This window comes from Netta rufina, assembly GCF_964035555.1.
Source record: "Netta rufina genome assembly, chromosome: W".
In the NCBI taxonomy this organism is placed as follows: domain Eukaryota; kingdom Metazoa; phylum Chordata; class Aves; order Anseriformes; family Anatidae; genus Netta; species Netta rufina.
In genome coordinates this window covers 9,741,731-9,764,683 of record NC_140139.1, presented here as the reverse complement: position 1 = coordinate 9,764,683, position 22,953 = coordinate 9,741,731, and the positions used below count along the sequence as shown (strand labels likewise).

Genomic DNA, 22,953 nt, shown 5'->3' with positions numbered 1-22,953 from the left:
AAGCGAGAATTTAGAAGGAAGATTAAAGGAAATCTTTACTAACAAGAACTATGATGACAAAACCACATGGTTTTGAACATTTTTATAGAATTCATTGTGATAAACCAGACTCCAACCATCTTTAAATTATTTGTTATACTTAAGCCCACAGATATGGTAAAAGGTCAATAACCATTTCCAATCCAACCCACACCTCCTGTTTCCAGTTGCTAACATAGGCTGTTTGGCACAGGTTATTTTCCATATCTAGTCTGTCTGAACACAGAAGATCCCCTCCAATCTAGTACTATTAATACTGTTTTAGGGTCAGAGGTGAGCATCAACACAGCTGGAAAGAAGTGTTGAAGTGCAGCATTAAAAATTCCTAGCAGAGCATGAATGCTGCCACAAGTTTGGACAAAACAGCTCAGCACATCCCAGATTTGGAAGGGCCCTGAAGGCCACCCTGCACCTCCACAATCACCATCTGCCCAGCACACATACAAGAGCTACACTGTAGGTGAAACAGATCTCTTCGTAGACATACTGAGACAGTATTGTGGTACAATACTACCACAGTTAGTCTGGTTTACTGCTAAAGTTCTCTGAAGCAGGCTGTCAAGACACACAAGGCTTATCAGAACCTAGCTAAGTAGTCAAGATTAGTTAAGGTGGTCAAAATAAGATACAATCCTTGAATACAAGGAGGGTGTCAGTGGCAAAGAGGAGGCAAGGTATGGTGAGTTGCATAAACATTTGAAGATCATGTGAGTACCTGCAATCACCTTGAACAGACTTCTTCCAAATAACTACCTAGAGTTCCTTGAGCTCATTTCCTGTATTTTCAAATGGTGGCTTTCCAGTAAGTTGTCTGCAAACACTATCAAAAGCCCTCTGATGGAGTCAATGAAGTATACATAAGCAAAGAAAGCAACATCAAGTTCTAGCATCTTAAATAGCTCTTTAAATATCTCACCCTTAAGTGGCAACAAATTTGGCACCAATTAAACAGAGGAGATCAAGTTCATGGAAATTTTCTTGGTGCCATTTCAATTCTCAGATACATTTAAAGAAAATGCAAGAAACATCCTGTGTAAGACACGTAGATACAGTTTGAAACTCAGATGTGTGTAGTATACAATGCAGTCATTCTTCTAGAGAGCCAGGACCTGAATTTTCAGCTTATTCATCAGTTCTTGGATGCTGTAACACAATTGCATTAAACTTATGAAAAACTTCAGCTTGGCTTGGTTTTATATTCCAGACAACTTTCTGAAGAGGTAAGAAATAGCAAATTGGGACAGGAAACAAAGGTTACTTATCTTACATTTCTGTAAGGACACAGGCTTGTGTGTGCACTGTAGCAGCTCAGTCTTGAATTTTGTTTTGGGGTAGGGAAGAAGCATTCTTTAGAAGTTCAGTACAGTTACATTATTCCTTTCCTGAACACTAACAAAAATTGTATGCACACAATTGTAACAAGTACACAAAGCAGACTTTGATCAATTGCAAGCTACATTACTTTGCAACTTACTTTTCTCTGCATACTGCACATGGTGGAATTGAGCAGTTTACTACTCAATCTCCAATATACAGCATTTGGCAACACCTACATGTTTATAGAAGTCTTAAACCATAACATGAAGGTCTACTTTGTACTCATCAGCATTTTGAACCTTAAGCTACTGAAACCAAGTAAGCTACTCTGAAACCGCAGCAATACCTTTTTCATACAGGATCATGTTCTACAAGTAAATGTTCAGGCCTTCCATTGGAGTTAATGCAGAAAAATCAACAAGATTTAATTGGTATGTTTTTCGATTCATTTAATCACTTTGTGAAATCACCAACAATGCAGCAGCAATGGAACAAAGATAAGTGTACTGCTAGCATTAGGAGTTCAGCAAATACCTGGTATGTAATTGCTCTGCGGTTCAATTCCAGCTGGAAAGTTAGTGTTTTCAGGAATGGAATGGGTATAGTCATCAAGAGGCGGAAGCTCTGTTAGAATCTCAGTGTGCCGTGGCACTAGTACAGGAGGCAAGACTGGAAAAGCAAAATTCAAAGTATTAGTAAGACCCACAAATACACACTTCTATGAACCATAAGGGAAAAAAATAAAACATCTAACAATTTCTTCAGATGTTTCTCAGTACCGCTAATACTGCGATCATACCACTAGTTACCAGAACAGATTCCTGAGGTGTTTTTGAGTAAGACCACTCTATATTAGTAAGACAACTCTTTCATTTCCATGCTGGACCATACCATTGCTAGCAGTACTGGAAGCATTTATCATTGTTATTCAACACGTGTAAAAGTTTTTCAGCATCTTTATTACTAAAAACTTTCAATGGATGGTATTCTCAAAACCTGTAGCTTTAATCATCTTGTAGTTTTGGCAAGAGAGCACATCATCCTTCTATTTTTTTATTTAAAATATTATGCTGAACAAGTGTGTACATACTTGTGTACATACTGCTATAAAATCAGAAACAGTCTTCCTACCTGGTGTCTCTACTCTCTGGTAGTGGTAAGGGTTTACACATACTTCATCCTTTTTAAGATTAAAAGCATATTCGCAGTTTTCAATTGCTTTAAGTTCATGGTGACTGTGAAGATCTGGCCAGCGCCACAAACGACAGTAAATAACATGTGGTAATCCTTTACGATGAGATACCTGTAGTCGGCCATCGAGAGATCTACATGGGAAAGATGTTGAGAAGTATTTACAGACTGCATGCTGTCTCTTAATCACTCAAACAACAGTGTACGCACATGGGAAAGGCAGTTTGTTCATTTTCAGAGTTCACTCAATTGACACTATTAGTGACATTTGTACTCTTGTTAAAAGACTTCAGATGAGACAAGTGATGATATCAAACAGCATTTTTACTTTTTTGAAGATGTTCAAATTATTGCCAGTGAACTTATGGTTCAATAAAAGCCACTTTTACCTCCAACCAAGTATTTAGGATAATTGCTTCACGTACATTTTTAAAAGTCAAAAGACAATTGTTGAAAGAAAAACACACATTTAATAGTCCCTCCAGTTTCTAAACCGCAAGGCTTTGTTGTGGCACAGATGCTTTATTACTTTAAGCATAAGAATTCCCACAGGACTGCAAATAAGCCTCTAAACAGTCAGCTGCCCACGTGATCCACATGGCAGTATAACTGTAATGCAAAAAGCATGAACACACATCTCGTAAGGGCTGTACAGCTTATCTTCTTGACTTCATCTGCCTTGCTACCAGCTGAAAATGTTTTAAGACTGACTGCATATGCTTACACAAATGCAGATGTTTATGATCGTTATGGAATGGGAGACAAACGTCAATACACAAATCAAGTAATGTGACATGAAAAAAAATAAAGACCCTGTTTAGAATTTGCCCACCATTAACTACTGAAGAATTTACAAACAGTTCTTTAGTAGCTCGTATCTGAGCCAATTAGCAAGGCTTAACTGAAAGCTTGTGGCATACAAAGCAGTTTAAACACTCTGTAAAGATTAAGTCTAAAGAATTGAGTAGCCCAACTTTGTTGATATAAATACTAAATCACATTAGAGCTTGCATTTAACAAGTCTTCCCATTCTTTCAACTGCACTGGCATGAAAAAGGAATATTCTGGAATTAGATTTTAATTGGTCAAAACATCAGCTGAGAACACTTGGATTTCTACACTGGCAAGCAAATATTTTAAAATGCTGTACCATGAGAGGCCTAGGAAGCATTTTAGTCTATTTTAAAGCTAAAGCATCCCATTACAGACCCTCCAAATCCAATCCCTCCCACAAGATTTCTATGATGTGATAGAGGGCAGAATATTCACCTGGTTTGTTCAGAGAAGCTGTAAAGGCCTGTTGTATCCCACTGATCTATCGTGTTTGGTGTACTCAATCCCCAAATTTCAGAGCAAATGCTGTGCATAAATTGAAAACAAAAACAAAAAATTGATATGAATATGGAACATGGTTATTCAAAACACCATGATGTCAAACATGGAAAAATGTACAGAATACTTCCATTCACATAGAAGATAGAGCATTATTAGACTTGCATTTAAACAGACATCTCATGCTATATTTTCTATATGAAGGAGGCTATCAAAATGGAACACGATTCAAGGTAAATGATAATGTTTTTAAAAGGTGAACAAGTTTTCTGACCAAGTAGTCAATACAGCTGCAATGTTCCTTAAAACAGGCAGAACTTTAGCCTAGCTCTTAAAATTCAGTTATCAAGGGTCTGTTTTGTTTTTAAATATAAGCTGCCCTAAAATTACTAAGGCCATGTGTATCTGAATCATCACAGCCTAACTTTAAGGTACCATCACTTCAGCAGTTTCATTCTCCATGCACATACTAGTTTACTGCTTTTCCCAAAACAGGAACACTCACTGAAGAAAACCATGTTGCAGTTGATATTTCACACTATTTTACGTACTCCCCTTGATTAAATAACTGAAAACTATTTTCTACCACATATAAAACATAAAATACAACTCCGTAACACTGTAGTAAATATTTTAAGTCTTAACGATAGAACAACAAACCTAATTGCTAAACCAAGCAGGAGGAAATGAGAGAAATATTTCTTCACCAAACTGGTTCAATAACAGTCAGAAGTAAAGAAAAAGGAGCCTCCCCAGGCACAGACTAAAAGCACCAGATTTAAGCAAAGCAAGAAAACAGCACAGGCTTATAAATGGGCAGCACATTTTCAGAGACATAGCTTTATCTTGGGTGATCACATATGTGCTCTGTGACCACTGGAAACTGATGGTTTATTTCACTTAAGTAACACACAAGTAGACTTGACACCTCAGAAACAAAGAGAATTTGGACAACAAGCAACTTACAACTCCACTAGCACAAACCTTGAAATTTGACTGGCTGCTACGTTACCTCTGAAGTTAAGAACCTCTGAAAAGTTGCAGCAGAAAGAAGAGAATACAAGTTCACCAAACTCCTGGTTTTAAATATAGGCTTTGCTAAATATAGCGTTTTGTTTTTTTTTGTTTTTTTTTTTTGTTTTTTTTTTCATTTAAGCTGATTCATCTTAGCTGATACACTCAAGTTTGGATTGGGTGCTCAAGGGAATAGAAGTCAGGTAGGTATTTTTATTTCTCCTTCCTACACAGGGAAAATTCATTAGTGTTATGAAACAAAAGAGCAGACAGCACAGCATTATATTTAAAATCATCTTTAGGACAGACAACCACTTCAATTCCATGGTCACTTCAATAAAACTTAAGTGCGGACTACTGGCAAAGGGAAGGAATGGTTCTGGTCCCCTTCGTGCTCATCCCACATGCCTCACTTCTAATACCACCCCAGGGATGCTGAAATGTTCGTGCAATTGAGCAGTGAATCAAAGCAATGAACATAACAGACATGGCTGAAAATTCAAGTTTTTTGATTTGCTTTTCAGCCAGATCAGTTCTTCTACTCACTGTGGAGCTACACAAGCACTGCAGAGGAAGAATGAGATTGTGACTTGTGACAGCAGCTTGCGCTTAATGACAAAAAGAAACGTCCAACAAAACATGGCCTTTCACATTTTACTGCCAACGGATACAAGTGGAAGTCCTATGCTAGATGAACTTCTGTCTTTTTGCAGACAGCCACATGCAAAGCCCCATTCTCCAACACCCAGCCCTCCAATAAGAGCTAACTGCCCTGAACTAGTTACATCTACCTAAAACACCAGCAGAAAGGACAGCTCTCTGGCCAGAATCAGAGCAGGCAGAAGAGGGACGCTGACCACTGGCAGAGCCTATAACCTCTCTCATTCAAGTTCCTAAGCTGCCTCCAGGACAGCAAGCTGCCAGAAGCTGTACAAGGACAAAATGGTTGCCTTGCAGACACATAAGCAGCCCGTGGGACATCAGTACAGTGCAGGGATGCTCCCTGTGTCCTTAAATGTGCACCACTGCTGCTTGTAAGACAGATTATCATGCACATGAAATGAGAAGAGCAATCAGCAGAGTGTGCTGCATATTAACTGACACAGCCAGCCCTGACAGCTTACTACCTTTGAGCAACAGATCCTTTACACGAAGTAATGCTCCAAAGCTGATGCTATCACATAATTTATGTTCCTAAAATTGAGGGGTGCATCACTGGTATAAGTGCAACATGCCACACAGTTGCTTCACAAGACTCAAGTCAACACATTCAAAAGTAAAATTTTATAGCCCTTAGAGCATGATGAACAATACCTTATGTTGTTAATTTTTCTCTATAAATATTTGAACTATCAAAGTTGATAGCATATTCCAAGCCCTATGAAAAGAAACAGTATTCAGAAGTGACTGCATGATGGATCCATAACTTGCACTGAAACCCAGGACACCCCAGAAAAAGAAGATGGCAAGGAAACAGGTGGGAGTGTTGGAAAAGGGGGCGCAGGAAAAGCAATCAGTTCAGAGCAAAAATTGTTCCATCACTCAGCGTCTTATGAAATATACTGTCTTCCAGGACCTGTGTCTACTTCGAGCTGGAATCAATATCAATGGGTTACTGGCTTATCTACACTAGGACTACATCCCAGGTCAAAAATGCACAAGCATGTGGAGCAATTGCCTAAAGTTACTAGGAAAATTAAACTAATATTCACATTTTAAAGAAAACGTACAGCATTGAAGAGGCTTTCAGGGTAGGGCGTAGCTGTATTACCTGAGCATTCCCTAGGCTGCCAACCTTAGATGATATCGCGCTGGGGGAACCTGGTGTGCTGGCTCTAAGGAACAGTACGGGGCGTAGAGTGGAGTGGAGACACCACGGCTAGGCTCTGTGACAAGAGGGGGGGACTCGATTGTTCTTGTGCGCGCCAAGACCAATAAACTGCACTTTTTGCTACCCTGAGTCAAGGACCTGTCGTGTTTTGACAAATGCTGTACTCTAGTGTACTTTTGCTCATTATAATATCATTATAATACCAAAACACACCTCCATCCCAAAAGCTACCCACCTCCAAGGTGCGACCACCCCTCACTGAGCATGCGCTCTGAATTTCTCAGAGCCTATTCCTTTAAACAAAAGCAAGAAAACTTTTCAATCATAACTAAGAAATGCTTGACTAGAGTTACTCAAGCTCCACATAAAAGATAGAAAATAATATAAATTGGCCTAAGAGAGAGGGGATGTTAGGGAAGATACCATCCCGAGGGAATACACCATCCTGAGGACTTCCTGACTCCTGGGATCAGCTGATGGGCTGAGCCTCCCCCCTCATTGGGATGCCTTTGGGTGAGATTTGAACATCTGGCTATACTGGGTGTCTCTGTGGAAACTTAGAAATCTCTATAGAGTCTTTGCGTTTTAACGCGTTAATTTCCAGGCTTCACACCTGCGTATTTCATGCATGCTAGCTGGCCCCCTTCCCCCGGCTAGCCACCCCTATATATTGTTTAGCATGACGTCAGATGGGATGGAATACCCCTTTGGCTAGTTTGGGTCACCTGTCCTGGGTCTGTCCCCTCCCAGCTCTTACTGCACCCCCAGCCTGCCTGTTGGCAGGACAGAGCAAAAGGCTGAGATGTCCTTGGCTTGGTATAAGCACTGCTCTGCAACAATTAAAACATCGGGGTGTTATCAGCACTCTTCTCATCCTAAGCCAAAACACAGCATTCCACCAGCTACTAGGAAGAAAATTAACTCTGTTCTAACTGAAACCAGGACAACCTGCAAAATCAAACCTCTTACGTACTATAGATGGGGATAAAGTTCCAGTAGTGCACGTAAGAAATATGCTGGGTAAAACAGTCTGGGCTACTCCTGCCTCAGGAAAAGGCAAACCCATTCATCGAATGGGTTTTACTCAGGGATCTCGATGCACTTGGTGGGTAACGCAAAAGAATGGAGAGGTCCGGTGTATACCCCAAGGGGATTTAATACTAGGTAAGAATAGCCCATGAATTGAATTGTATCACGGTAATTACTATGTACTACTGTATGTCATCACTACCATGATTACTATACATCCTAGATGAAAATGGTGATTCATTAGAATGTATGGAAAAGAGCGTAACCTGAGCATAACATAAATGGTATGGAATAAGGGGTGGATAGATGTCCTGGTTTCAATTAGGACAGTTAATTTTCTTCCTAGTAGCTGGTAGAATGCTATGCTCTGGCTTAGGATAAGAAGAGTGCTGATAACATGCTGATGTTTCAATTGTTGCAGAGCAGTGCCTACACCAAACCAAGGACGTTTCAACTTCTCACTCTGTTCTGCCAGCGGGCAGGCTGGGGCTGCAGCAGGAGCTGGGAGGGGACAGACCCAGGACAGCTGACCCAAACCGGCCAAAGGGGTATTCCATCCCATCTGACATCATGCTGAACAACAGATAGGGGTGGCTACCTGGGGGGAGGGGGCCAGACTGCTCGGGGATAGGCTGGGCATCAGTCAGCGGGTGGTGAGCAATTGCATTGTGCATCACTTGTTTTGTATACGTTATTAGTAGTACTATTATTATCATCATTATTGTTATTATTATTTTCCTGTCTTATTAAACTGTCTTTATCTCCACTCACGGGCTTCACTTTCCCCTTTCTCTCCCCCATCCCAGAGAGGGAGGGGGGAGAGTGAGCAAACAGCTGTGTGGTGTTTAGCTGCCAACTGGGTTAAACCACAACAGAAGCAGAGATTTAGTGCCCCAGAATAAATAGGAAACATTATCTCCTAAGCTTACCTTTCTGAAGTGTCCCAAACCCCTTAGGGGGAGAAGGCTCCTTCTTCGCTTTACTCCATTAAGATTCCAGAAGAATCAAGGACTAACATCTGTACTCTTAAGTTAAATCTCATCTGGAAGTGTTCCCAGACCATGGAACCCCTGGAACACGATCATGTATGCTAGAAAGCAGCTAGGACATTCCCCAGCACTGCACTGTGCCAATTAGTGCTCTCCCACTCAATTCCCAGGTCTGAGGGTCAGAACACAGTTGGGACAGCTTGCACTGGGCAGTTCAGCTGCAGCCACCCTGCCCTGGAAGGAAAGAGCATAAAAGCATGGACACAAGCAGTCCCAAGCCAGTTGGCCTCAGTGCCTGGGAACATTCCCAGGCACATTTAATTTATTAGGAGTGAAGTAGCCAACAGGTATCACCATTTTACCTTTAGTGAGCAGACTGCCCTCAGGCTGAAGCCTTGAAGCACACTTCAGGCTTCATGTTTTATAGAACAGTTTTCTTTTTTTTTTTCCTTCTTGGTTTTGAACCCATTGTATATTGCAGCAGTGGTAAACCATCATTGTTTCCAAAATATATTTTGACCCCTGCAGCCAAGCAGGACTTAAATCTTTCCTGTGTAGACAGGGCTTAAATATACTCCAAAATACAAGCTCAGCGCTAATACACCTCCCAGCAGAGTGGACATGTTCGTTCCAAGGAGCATTTTATAGCTGGTCTCAATACGATTTAACTGTTGACATAAACAAGGTCACCTATTCAAAAACTAGTTTTGCTGATGATTTTTATTTACTCATTTTAAATCATTTCGATACAGATTTAGATTAGCAAGTCATCATATTCTGTGGCCTCCTGCACTTCAAACGAGCTTGCTTTGTGATACTAGCATTGCTGCTTTTGCAGACCCTACAGAATTAGAGTTTATTTTAAGAGACTTTAAGAATTAAAACAATCAATTTGGCTTAATTTTTCATGTATTCTGAAGTTCTAGCACAAGAAGATGAAGGAGAAATGCTCTAAAGATACTTGCACTAACGAACTGCTAAACCCAGGGATTTTCAGGGAAAAGTTAGTGTTCTAGCAAACATTTGCTACACTCTCAACCTGGGAAAACTCAGCCCTGTGATTCCAATGTCAGGACTGACCAGAACACAGATGTGGTGAAGAAAAAGTCAGACAAGTTATAACTGGGTGGAACCAACACTACTTCTGTTTAAGCCTTTCCCTAAATGGGAAGGGCTGTAAGAGTTGGAGTTTCAACCTTTTTATCTGCTTATAAGGAGCAGCATCTCAGATGATATTACACAATTCTAATAAGAAGAATCTTTAATGTGGCTATCAGCATGCAACAGCACAAGGTATGCCTTCAATTCTTCCATTTCATCACTTCCTTTAACAGGAAAATCCAAGCTCCAAAAATCCGTACTCTGGGCAAGAAATTACCTAAACAGCAGAGAGCTGTAGCAACACTTCACAATTTTGAGACAAAGTGCCCAAACCACTTCTCTTTAGTAAGACACACAATACTGACACATAGGAAAAACATAGGTGCAGGAAGAACATGAAGAACATAACCAAAATGTCTTTGTATTATGTAAGTCTACATGGTAGAGATAATGATCCCAATCAGCATGAACAGTACAAGCTATCTTACTTATATCAAGTAAACCTACTATTCAAGCCTACTACAGAAGTAGGCATCTACTTCAAATATGAGTTTTTAAACTTGCCCATAAAGAATGAACATGGACAAAAGCAGTTTGAACCACGCTTAAGCAAGCTGTTTGCCTTTTTTTTTTTTAAACTCATATACTTACTAGAAGAATCAATGCCTGTATCAGAATCCATAATAATGAGATATACACTGTAAAGGATGAAGTAGTCTAGAGTAGATGGAGTGCATCAACGGGAAAACAGACTGAAGACAGATTTTTTTTATTTGCAGTACGATTAGTGGCAAAGGACACTGTCCATTGAGGTGGAAAAAGGAACAGAATAACGTACTGCTTTCAATTTCCTGAAAGATGTATTGCCAACCATCATATTAATATTAGTCTGTGACAGTATGATCTCATCTTAGCAAATTCAGGAAGCCATTTGCATTCTGATTTGCAGTGGCACTAATTCTGAATTAGAAACCCCCATGACTGGAGATGCATCAACACAGAACAGTCCACAACCTTTGCAGATGTCCAGATGCCAACTAATAAAGCCTCCTCAGCTTGGTGTTTGCCTAATCAGGTTCAGTTCCTCAGCACAGCTAAAAGCCAGAGGTACTAATTTGCAAGATCCAAGTGCTGTTTGATGCTGTGGTCACAGCTATTTGGACAAGCTGACACTGCACTGCATACACTCCAAGATATCCCTGTACTTTCCCCAAGTGCATTTGCAAAATAGATGATACGCATACGGACAAAGGTGGTAGGTCTTGTCAATGATATCCAGTTGTGCAGAGATGTTTATTGAAGGTTATAGCTGAAAGAACCTGAAGTCAGCACAATTTTAAACAGTACTGTGTGTGCATCAGAATAGTTACACATGTAATATACAGACATCAGCTTGAACAGGTAACTACTATTGTGAATTTAAGCTTTTTCCTGAGTGACAGATTGAACAAAGCAACCCTCTTACCACTAAAACTGTTCACAGTATTGGAAACACTGCATGCTTTAGGTACTTTCTGTGTACTAAATGAAGTACTTGCAACAAACACTACATCAGATGCAAGTTTGGTGGAACCACTTCAAAGACATTTACATATCAAGTAGTAGAAGCTCTCTATAAAAATTGGTAAATATTGTCACAGCTCAAGCATAACTGCAATTCCATGTTACTCTTCAGTCCTGCAAAGAAACAGGATGACTGTACAGGAGCTGGAAGGCATGGAGTTGACAGTCTCTTCCTTAACTGAAGTGGTAGCACTAGAAAGATGAAAAATGAAATTTGAAAAGCAAATTTCATCACATTAGCCGAAGTCTGTATTACTCAGGAATCATCACATAAAGGTCTTGGACACTGACCTCCCCTATTTGTTAGGTACTACACTTGAACTCCTGATTTTTTTCCTGGACCATACTCTTCAGAGTCCACAGCCAGTAACAGGTTTGCAAGTTCACTTTCAAGGTAATCTTTTCCATTCATCTTTCTCCTACACCTTAACCTCAACAGGCCTTTCTACCACCAAAGGTAGTTGCCCCTACCTTTTCCTGAGGCATTTGTAGTGCTGGAGCTGCCACTGAAAGAAAAACAATTTCAGCAAATTGTGACAGTACTCCTTTTATTCACTTTTACATGGGAGACAAGAATAAGTTCATTTCCTAAATTCAAAATTCCCATTCAAAGCTTTTCTAGAGTTGTGAGCCTGACACTTATGTTTTCACTCAATTTTACTCAAAGTGAGAAAAATGCAAATGAAGATGAAGTGTTCACTTGCAGTAAAGAAGTTACTTAGTACAGGCACACAAACGTTTCCATAGCAGCCTACCAGTTACAGGACTTACTACCTTCACTGAGATTTTGTCACGGGGGCAGGAAGGAGGTACAGAATTGGTTATAACAAGAATTCGTTCTTGAAGTAAAACTATCCAAAATTCAGTTAGAACACAAAAAAAAAAAAAAAAAGTTACCAGACTTACAGAATCCAATTTTCTCATAAGAAAGGAGCAAGTTACATTGCCTTAACATTACTCGTGGCTGCTTCTGTAAAATTTGCCTCAGAAAACAGGTTAATGTCTATAGACTGAAGACCTGTATCTTTTATTTAATTATGTAAGATCTTAAGTCTAAGACCTTATACACAACACAGAGAACTGGAAAACAAGAACACAGTTATATTAACTTAAGCTCCAGTTCAGCACTGGTATAGCTGGATCGAAGTTGCACTCCTGTGAGGACACTGTCCTTTACTCCACTGATACTAAGAAAAAGATCAACTGGTAGATGAAAGAACTGAATCCTTCTTCCTCTTCTGCTGGTTTCTTCCTGATGACCACTGGGGTTCAAAAACCCATAAAGCTCAGAGGGATGCATACAAAGGGGTATACCAAACCTTTGGAACATGGGTCTTGAAGATAACAGGAAAGATGGATTTGAAATGCTGAGAGAGAATACAGATTAATCAAGATCAGCAATCAAAAAGATTCATGAATTACGTAGATTATATTCAGCACAGTTAACCTCCTATGAAATCTGCCTGATCATGGTTTCCTTAATTCCAGGTTTCAAAGGAAAGTATGTAGCTACTTTTATATTCCAACTTGACAGTCCTTCCTTTATACTGGCAGCTAGCATTTCTCCATATTACAGGCTAAAACATCTGCATCATCCAGCAGCAATGCCAATTACACTGCCTGTATTTGCAAACAGCATCTCAGCTAGCTGTACAGCCAGTTGTCTGAACAAAAGCTTCCTGTAAAGTATACTTTGTCTCACTTAAATGCCTCAGCTACTGAATTACATGTTGCTCGTAGTTTATTTTCCCCATGCTGGGGTGGCAGGGAAAAGATCATCTGCACTCAGATCTGTTCTCAGTTAGAAAACATTAAACAGATCTGCAATAGCAACGCAAATTTTAAGTTGCTTTCATGAGATCTAGCCTACTCCTCTTTGGATCCCGCATCATTTTGCATTCCAGCAGAACTGACCAGTACATTTCCATCAGCCTACATTATAGTGACACAATATCATCTGCTCACTTAAATATAAATAAGCAGACACACACATTCATCAACTGGCACGACTCAAAGCTATAGCAGTACATTTCTGTTTGTGAATATTGTGAAGTAACACAGAAATACTAATCTCTTTTTCTTGTGTAAAGACTTGGGAATTTAGTATGAAATTATTTTTCTAAGCACCAGCTAGAGTGATGAGCTAATATCTTGACCAATGCTGAATAAAAGCACAAGCCTGAATTCCTCTTAAAAATCACTTAGACAAATCTGCAGTGGCACTCATTAAAAGGAGCTGGACACAACTCTTCCAATGAGACCGTTCTGTGATAGACATAAGTAGAGAAACAGACCACTAGGAAAAAAAAAGAAATTCAGTTAAAGGATAGTATTAGCAACCAGAGTAAACAGGTACTTGGACAGAAGTATAGGTGGGCAGTTAGACAGCTACCAGATTCTCCCATTCTTCAAAGGAAGCAACAGAGCCTGTTAAGGATAGGAAAAGGATATTAAGTAATGTCTAAAGGAGACCTGGACTGCAGAAGAGAAAGCTCTTACAGAACTAAGAGCACAATTTTCTCTCTCAGCACAAACTCAACAAAACAACAGCAATACTGGCAGCTGGGCACTCAGCTCCCACAATTATGAGTGCTTCCTCAAGTACCTCCAACCCTTTCAATTTACTTTTATTTGTAAGTAGCCCTCAATACATTTAAAAAAAGAAAAAAAAAAAGCTTTGCTCCACCTCTCTCCCAGAATCCAAAATCCAGACTTTTCTTCCAGCATATGCAACACAGATTATTTGTTCAGAACAGTAACTGTACCTTTTCTCCCTGCCTCCTTCCTTCCCACACAAATGCTGAAGACATACTATAGCCAAGAAATGTTTACAGATGTGCATACTGAGTGGAATATAAGTCAGGAACCATTACACAACTCTCCTCTTAATCAGAGCCCTTTCAAGGAAAAGAAGTTGACATTGAATTTTATGTAACACATTAAAAAAGTTACATCAAATACAAAATTCATCATTTGAACTGTGGAAAATGACTCAAGTAACCTTCCTTATAAGTAGAAGTGTGCTAAAAAATAAACACATCAAAATAACCAGAAAAGCAGGAGCTGCGGGATACAGTTAACCTCTCTAACACTATGTGAAAGAGGGGAAAAAAGGTCCTTGAACAATGCCATTTACTTTAGCTTAAACTCCACAGATGTCCACATGGGACACAGAAGTGGAAGGCGAGGTACAAAAGACTCTGTTAGAGGCCAACAGCAGGGCCACCCATTGCCCAGAGGAGGGCCAGCAGCTGTTTTCTCCCAGCCCTGCATAGTGCCAGGCCAGCCACTCAACTCAATGAACAGCATCTGCTTCTCCTGCCTTTTCTCAAGGCAGGCTTCTTCCTGGTCACATGTTCAACAAACTGCCAACAAAGGCAAAAGTACAGATATAAGGCCCCTTTTCAAAGCACTTTATTCTCCCTTCTCCCAAATCTCAACGTGCTAGCCCACTGCTGTCAGACAAAATAAAGCAGCCATCAACAACGAGCATTACCTTTATTTTTTTCCCCTCAGTACCAGATGCTTGGATAGATAGCACCACACGGTTCAAGAACTATTTTTCCAGGGTGCCATGGAAACCAAGCAGAAGGAAACCATTTATTTTTCTTGCTGTCCACATTGCCTGTTTAGATGCACATCTTATCAAGGGGTCTTCACTCCCCGTTCAAAGCCAGGCAGAGAGCAACCTGCAAACTTGTAAGCTTCCAAAGAGCAAGGTCAGGCAGCACAGAGATGGTGCTCGGGACCAAGAAACAGACAGCATGCAGCACAGATCAGTCTCTCTTAAGAGTCAGCAGAGAGCTGGCCACAAGTCTAAGCCTTGTGCTAGAGAGTAAATGCAGGGAGCACGCAGAAGCAGCCTATGGAAATCATAAGCTAACAGCTCTGCTGGGAAACTTGCCCTGCAGTTCCCCACTCCAAAGTAACTGCTTTGAGCAGCTGTAACTTATCTCATTAACTCTGAGCAAACTTGCTGGCAATAAGACAAACCACAACATAGGTTTAGCCTTCCTAATGAAATATTCAAAAAAGCCATCAAAAAGTGACTTTAAGAAGCCCCACGTCCAGTGAGGGTTACAAATGCACAACAACATTCACAACAGCAACTCCCTGAGACTAACCAGGCAGAAAAAAATAGACCAATACATAGCCCCACAAACTCTAAGAACGCAGGTTTGTACTTTGAGATGTCATTTCTGAAATGCTAACTCTGAATTCTTATGCTGCTTTCATTTGTTCAACTATTGTATCCAATAAAAGCTTTCTGACTGCTAAATTACTTGGCAGTTTCTCCTGCTACCCTCAGAAATGTAAATACAGCACTTCAACTGGGACAGAAGCATGTAATTTTGAAATTCCCACAACTAAAAGTACTGTGTTCATTATGTGTCTGAGTGAGCTAATATTAATATATCTGTATTTCATCTGAGAACATCATACTGAAATCTTCTGTCAGGAAGTCCAAAGACATTTAAGGTATCAGAAGGCCACCACACATCCTGAAAGAAATACAGGATCACAGCTTTATTATTGGAGTAAAGGAAGACAGAGAGACATGTTCTGAAAATGTCTGTTTCGGAAATAACCTTTCAGAGCTCTGGACAGCTGTTGAGACATTGCATGCAGCTATGAAGCAAGTATGCTCAGCAACTCAGCCTGAGAAATTGCTATCTGTCCTCCACTCTCATACCACCTCTATTAAAACAGAGGATTGAGCAATTCCTTTCTAATAATTAAATTACCGCTGAGTTGTTTCGACTAAAGAGAGATGACTAGTGCAATCTTCTAGAAAATGAACAAGTGTTTTTTTTCTTTAATAGATTGACAAGTTACGTAAGGAATGAACAATCTAATTTCATACCACATGTGGTTACCTTTGCTTTCTAATAGGAAACAGAAAAATGAAATGTCATGCCGTGAGTTAAGATGACACCCAATGCAGCTTCACAGACTGACACACTGCATCATCCTTAACAGGGACTAAGGTCAAGGCAAACCTGAACAGAATCAGGAGTACCAAAGAACAATGGATCTTTACAGAAAGCCATATCCATCACAACACTAGCTGAGCTGTCCACAACAAATGGCTCTGCTAACAGTTGATGGCAATCTCAAAGGTCATATTTTCAAAAGACAGAGCTCAGCACACGCATTTCAGGACTAGCTCTGCACAAATATTCAAAGATGACCTTTGTCTCAAATTCTCCAACCACTATTAGTCAGAGTAGGTGAAAGCTTTTCCCACAAGCTACCAGGTACAGCTACCAAGGGCAAAGTCAAATAATTTCTCTCAAACAGCCTGTCCTCCTCCAAGTGGGTAAGCACTATGAGTGGACCCTTTTACAACTGGTAGACAGCAGAAAAACTGAAGATGTGACATTGTGATTAACTACCTCAAACTAGTGGGTATTTGGGGTGGTGAGGAGGAGGGATTAGCTGTGCAAGACATTTATCTTAGCCACACTGCCTGAAAAACATGCTAACTTGGCAAAAGATTGCTGTTAGAACAACAGTTACAGGAATCTTTTAATACTTCATTTCAAACCAAAGCTGCTTCTGGACAGCTTCCCCTATGGATTAAAAACCCACCTTGTGAAACCCAGGAAGACAAGTGACCACAGGACATATATTAAAGTGCTCAATGCAGCAAAGCCACCATAGCAGAAGGAACTCCTATTGCAGCCTACACCAGATGTGGGCACACCTAGCAGAAAACTGGTGAAACTTAGAGAAGATGCTGACCTTAATACATGTCCAAACAAGTATCTTTAGAGATGAGGAATAAAAAAGAAATCAAAGAAATTCAAGTATTACATAACTAAGGTCCCCAGTACATGCAGAATTCCCTGCAACTAAGAGGAGTTGAATGAAGGTAAGGTTTGAGCCATAGAGAAAGCTTCCCCAAGCAACATACTGGGGAGAAGAACTGAATGGTACCTGTGCTATGACTGTTACAGCAAATTGATATATGCAAATATAAAAATGACTGGCTTCGGTTAAATCACACTGCCTTCACTCACAGCAATGCCTGTATTTTATTAGAAATATTAAAGAAAATTCATAATCATCAAGGAAGCCATAAAAAGGCTTGAAGAAGTATCAGTGTTCAGGTACAAGAAAGCAATTTTTTTTAATTTTAATTTTTATTTTTTTTTTAAATGTACTTGGCTTGTTTGCTGAGATACTGCATGGCCTTACACATTGAGTAAAAGCAAAAATCAGTCAGACAAGGTGCCTGGCTACAGGCCTCTATTCTCCTCAGGCCAGAACAGAATATGGGACCCCATATCAGACATTAATGACAGAAAACCTCAGTATGCATGGGACAAGATCCCTTAGAATACAAATCAAAGCCTATTTCTTGAGCTTCACTGCCTAGAGCTAGGCAAAAGGAAACATTAAGATGACAGACAAATCCTGAAGTACTTGGCATCTTGTTCATGATCCATACCCAGAACACACAACTGCAGACAATGCCTACAAGCACTCTTGCCTCACATGCAGTTGCTTAACAGCTGAAGTACTTTCTAAAGACATCCAATAGTTTTCCTCTTCCTCACTCTACTTGTCAGGTGTCAACCCTGATCTACCAGCACCTGCCCTGTGCTGATGTGGCAGTTACCCTGCTCTCTCCCTGTACTACTGCAGCCAAAGATCAGAATTTCAAAAGCTTGAGAATATCAGCATTCAAGTAGACAGCTTCTCAGTGCAAAGGGAACTGGTGAAATCCTTCTGGGAAAGGCTGGTTACTGGAGAAAACACCAAAGGGTCTCCACCTGAGGAGCACATATTCCAGCTCTGGGCCACGGTAAAAATGTCTCATCACTGAGCAGGATATTACAACATTTTTTAAATGACTGTCACCAATGCAATTTGCCACAGGCACAATCCCATTGGCAGTAGGCCTTCTGTTCTCCACCTATATTCATCTCACAGAAAGACATGGGAAACAGCAAAACACTGAGCTCTAAACACTTAGCAGACTAATGTCTTGTTAAAGCAGTAAGATAGATACATTGGACATAAGCAAAACAGACAAAAGTTAGATAAATGAACAAAGAGGCATTTTCATTATTAGCTGTGTGAAATTCACCAGAATGGACACAGCTAAAGGTCATAGCAAGGACAGAACTTAAGTTTATATTCAAGCTCCCCTCACTGTTACAGAAGGGGACGTGTTTATTACAGAAAGATAGGAAAGAACTACCAGTAAGTTTTGGTGAGCAGATGCTGTGCTGCTGCAGACTTCCACAAATACATCTAGGTTCAGAAGGTGCTCTTAAAAAGTGTACTTAAGAGTCCATGAAATTAACATTTGAGTGACCTATTAAAGAGAAAACTCTTTCAACCAAACACCTGAAAGTCAAGCAGTACTTCAAACACAGCTTTCCACAACAGAGCTGAAAGACTCCATATCAGTTGATACTAGATTTTCTTCATGTTCAAGGTTTCAGAACTACAGCATGAGTTAAAAAGTTACTTAAAATATCAACATAAGAACTTGACCTGAAGCTTCCCACAAAACTAAGAGGAAGTGAAGACCAGTTCTGGAATGTAACTCACCAATTCAACTCAACAGTAACCTTAAAAATACACATTTAAGCAACACTGAGTTTACTTCTTTTGTATCTGGCTTCTACCTATCCAGTAGGTAAGAAACTGAGCGCACAAAGAAATGCTCAGTTTACCTCCAATTACAGACAAAGACTCCAAGTGAAAGTTTTTAATTCCTGACCTATCAAAAACTTGCTTGCACATTTCAGAATGCAAAGCCACAATTTGGGGAATCTTTTTTCTGAACAAATGCTGAAGTCAGATTACTGTGCAGCACTCGTCCAATGGGATTTCCCTGATCTCACTGTTCTTCTGCCAATTTTGAAGCACATGCAGTGAGATGTGAACCTACTCCAGCTTCTGATTGTTCTCTTGTATCCCGCTGGTCTGCTTCAAACAATGCAGCATGACACAGGCCAACAAAAGCTGTTCATGATGAGACTATAGCATTGTATACAGTAAATTTCAGAAGTTTTCCACCAACCAGCACAGCAACCAAATCAGAGTAAGCAAGTAGTAACAAGCAGTAAACAAGACACAGGAAATTGCTTTTATTAAATTGGCAGGTGTAGATTACAAGTAGGATTAAATCAGTAGGGAACCCATTAACTGGCTATTTGTGTTCAAAGCTGCAGCAGTAAGAGAACTGCAGCATGTTGTTTATCCTATAAATTCTTCCTAGACTAACTGCCTGATCTACACAATTTGGAAGTTTTTCCTATAAAACTGTTTGTCATAAAACATTCACATTAGCAAACAGCACTCAGGTGCTCTGTTACAATAACAAGAAAACTAAACTGGCTGACTTCTACAAAGCAGGAATATAACGAGCAGAGGAATCTTTACCACACTGAATAGCTGGCCTGATAAAGACATTAATTACCACAGCAAGCCAGTGGTTTAGCACTGACTTGGGCTGACTGAAGCCTGTTTCTTTACTGAAGAAAAATAAGTACTATTTATGAGGTTATTTGAGGCTTAACATTGACTGTGCTTTATTGTCAATATATTCTTCTTGAATGATCAAGATGTCGTCTTAATGATAACATAAGGTGTCATATACAGATATTATTCCTGCTAGTCATAGCTTGTTACTAGGATCTACTGAGTGATAAGTTGCTAAAGTAATCACAAATCACCATTTTTCGTTTGCCTAAAATTCCACAACCCCAGCATCCCTTCTTAATCTGGCACAAATACTTAACAGAATATAAAATCAAGCTAATTTAAACACTTTTTTATTCCAACTCCTGACCATCTCTTCCTGCTTCTTACCACTAAAGCCATCTTAATGAGGAGCAACAGTTACTTGAAGATAAAGAACTTCCACAGATTCCAACAGCTTTTCACCCCTAAATTTGCTTTCCATATCAGTAATGCTCCAGTAGGAACAATGCCTTAAGCTCACTCCCTAACCAAATAATTCAGTTTATGCTGGTGCGAAGGTAGCATTATCGCACACCTTAGAACAAAAAAAAGAAAATCATCTCCACTTATACTGAAAAATGACAAGTTAGAAGTTGGTACAGTCACCCAAGAAAGGGCAGCAGAGCCAGGACTAGAACCCACATCTCCCTAAGACTGCACCCAGTGCTCCAATTAGTACTAACAAGGTCTTCAAATTCAGCAATTTTTCCTCCTGACTCAAAAGGCAAGCTCTTTTTAACTATGCAGCATTTTGCTATTGGCTAGTATCTGGCACATTTACAGTTTTACATGTTGCTCTGCCTCAAATGACATGCCAACGCTTTCTGGTTGGCATACCAACTCTAAAAAAATTATAGGGGTAAGTCATGTGACTTCCTGAACCACATGACTTTAAATTTGGCAGCCCTAAGTTTCTTTGTTTAATGCTCTAAGACTTCCTTTTTCAGGATGACATCAATATTATAAGATGTAGTAATTTGAACTACGTCTACAGTGAAGTTTCATCTTAGTTAACAGCAATTCAGTCCTCAACATCACAGCTGTGCAAGAATCAAGAGTAATATTTTAGTATATTTAATAAATCTTTACTCAATTACATTATAACAAGCCATCACTCTTAATTTCAATTAATGCTACTTTAGAAGGCTAGAAAACTTCAATTTTCAAATTTATCTTCTAAAGAGCGACTTACCTACACTACAACAAGGCTCCTGAATGACATAATATACACTGCCTAGACAGCTCCCTACTGATATTCTTCTGCATCAAGACACTAGGAATAAGGTCTTGCTGCAAAGCAGACAGTTGAGAAGAGCTGGTAAAGGAATAAGTTATTAGAAAATAAATACTTCTGTTCACGAGTCCTGCATACTACCCTACATAACAAAGACAACAATGCTATGAATCAAAGCAAACAAAACTTAACTTCTACATTGTAGCCTGAAGTTAAGTAAAAAGGGCTAGAGAAAGGGGAGTGGCAGTACTCAACTTCTTGCCTTGCTCTGCTTTGAGCATTTGCTATACTCTGTCACAGCCCAATCATCCCAATCCATAATAGTTCTTTAAAAAACAGTACCACAAGACAATGTTGACTGGTTCACAAAAGCAGATTTTCAGTAACGAACGCTCAAAGCGCTGTTTTCACAATCAAGCTTCAAAGAGGTATTCATTTAAAGCTAGTTTCTGAAGACAAGAACATTAAGTTGTGCAGTTATTCAGCTCCCTTGAGTAAAGGTTTTAAAATATACAGAGCATGAATATTAATGCCAGACAAATTGGTACTTCCACAGTTAGGTGTTGTTAAACCATAGTTAACTGATCTGAACCAACTTAAATTATTTTTCATTCAGCAGCCTAAAAGAAACTGAGAAAGCTGTGAATGGCCACTAGCAGATACTTGGTTTTAATTTCCAAGTTTAGTTTTGTGAAGACACCAATTAAACTGACATAAGATAGTTTTGAAGTTCAAGGAAATGCATAAGAGTTTTCAAGTAGACATAGGTAGCATCACCAATACTGTCTTATTAATTGCTCACCTCAGGTTTACAACTTCAGCTTCATGGAGACCGGAAATCAAACTCAATATGAATTTTATTTCTCATTATATGCCCACACAGCACCTAATGGTTCTGCAATCCAGAGCTTACACACGTCATTTTAAATATATATGTAATTATGGCCACTGTACTTCTATCTACAGCCATAAACCTACCAACCTGGGTCTCTGGAAACTAAAAAGGACTGGGCACATTTCTTCTGGGGAGGAGATGGTCTTCGAACACCAGGCTCCAGCTTCTGCCACCTGGTTCTGAGGAAGACCCCAAGGAAATCTATGAGCACTGTTGTTTTCTGTGTGCTAACCCAGGCTGCACAACAGAGCACTACAGAGCACGCACCAGGTGAAAGTTGTCACCATGAAATTACAAAAAACAATTATTAGAAAACACTGCAAAATATCAGAAAGTATCCCCAAAATCAACTGCTTTGCACTTGCCACTTTCAGCAACAGCTATTTTTCTCCTACACAATTATCTGTGTGTTGTCTGAGCAATGCAGGCAGGCTTTTACCTGACTAGCAGCCAGCAAAGAGGTATCTCACACCACAGGAAGCCACTGCAAAGCAGTGTCAGTCCATCCTTACTACCCTACAGAGGTCAGAAACCAGCCCCATGCATTTAGAAAGCACTGAGAACTTTCTTTAGTCTTCCATGGAGAACATGGAGACAACGTTCAAGTCCCACCATAATTACAGAACTGATAAGAGCAGAGGCAAATTGATCCTCCTGCTACACCTCTCCAGCGCATGCATTTTACACATAAATGAATGTGTAGACTGAAATAAAGGATATGGTTTGAGAACGTTCCTTATACACAGCAGTTCTCAGCTTGTGAGCTACGATTAAGAATTAATGTCCATCCCCAACTCAAATATAGTATTATTAAAACTCTACTACAAACTAACAGAGGATGCCAAGTTCTGTTGCTGGGAAAACAGACTTCACCTCTGTCTGGTCAGCAATGTTATTTTAGGATCCACTGTGCCAATCCAACTGCCTGCTGTTG

General features: G+C 39.8%; 1 protein-coding gene across 6 annotated transcripts in view; it reads right to left on the bottom strand.

Moving 5' to 3' along the window:
* Nucleotides 1-22,953, bottom strand: part of SMAD2 (SMAD family member 2) — a gene marked incomplete at its 3' end in the record, with an annotated part of 47,984 nt that overhangs the window by 4,987 nt on the left and 20,044 nt on the right. For 3 of the 6 annotated variants that reach the window (XM_084304528.1, XM_084304529.1, XM_084304530.1), the window contains 3 exons: nt 3,817-3,906; nt 2,488-2,681; nt 1,891-2,025 (listed from right to left, as the gene is read on the bottom strand). In XM_084304528.1, the coding sequence (XP_084160654.1) occupies nt 1,891-2,025; nt 2,488-2,681; nt 3,817-3,906 (419 nt within the window). The remainder of the gene's footprint in view (nt 1-1,890; nt 2,026-2,487; nt 2,682-3,816; nt 3,907-22,953) is intronic. The other 3 variants (XM_084304532.1, XM_084304531.1, XM_084304533.1) reach the window with 3 other exon arrangements.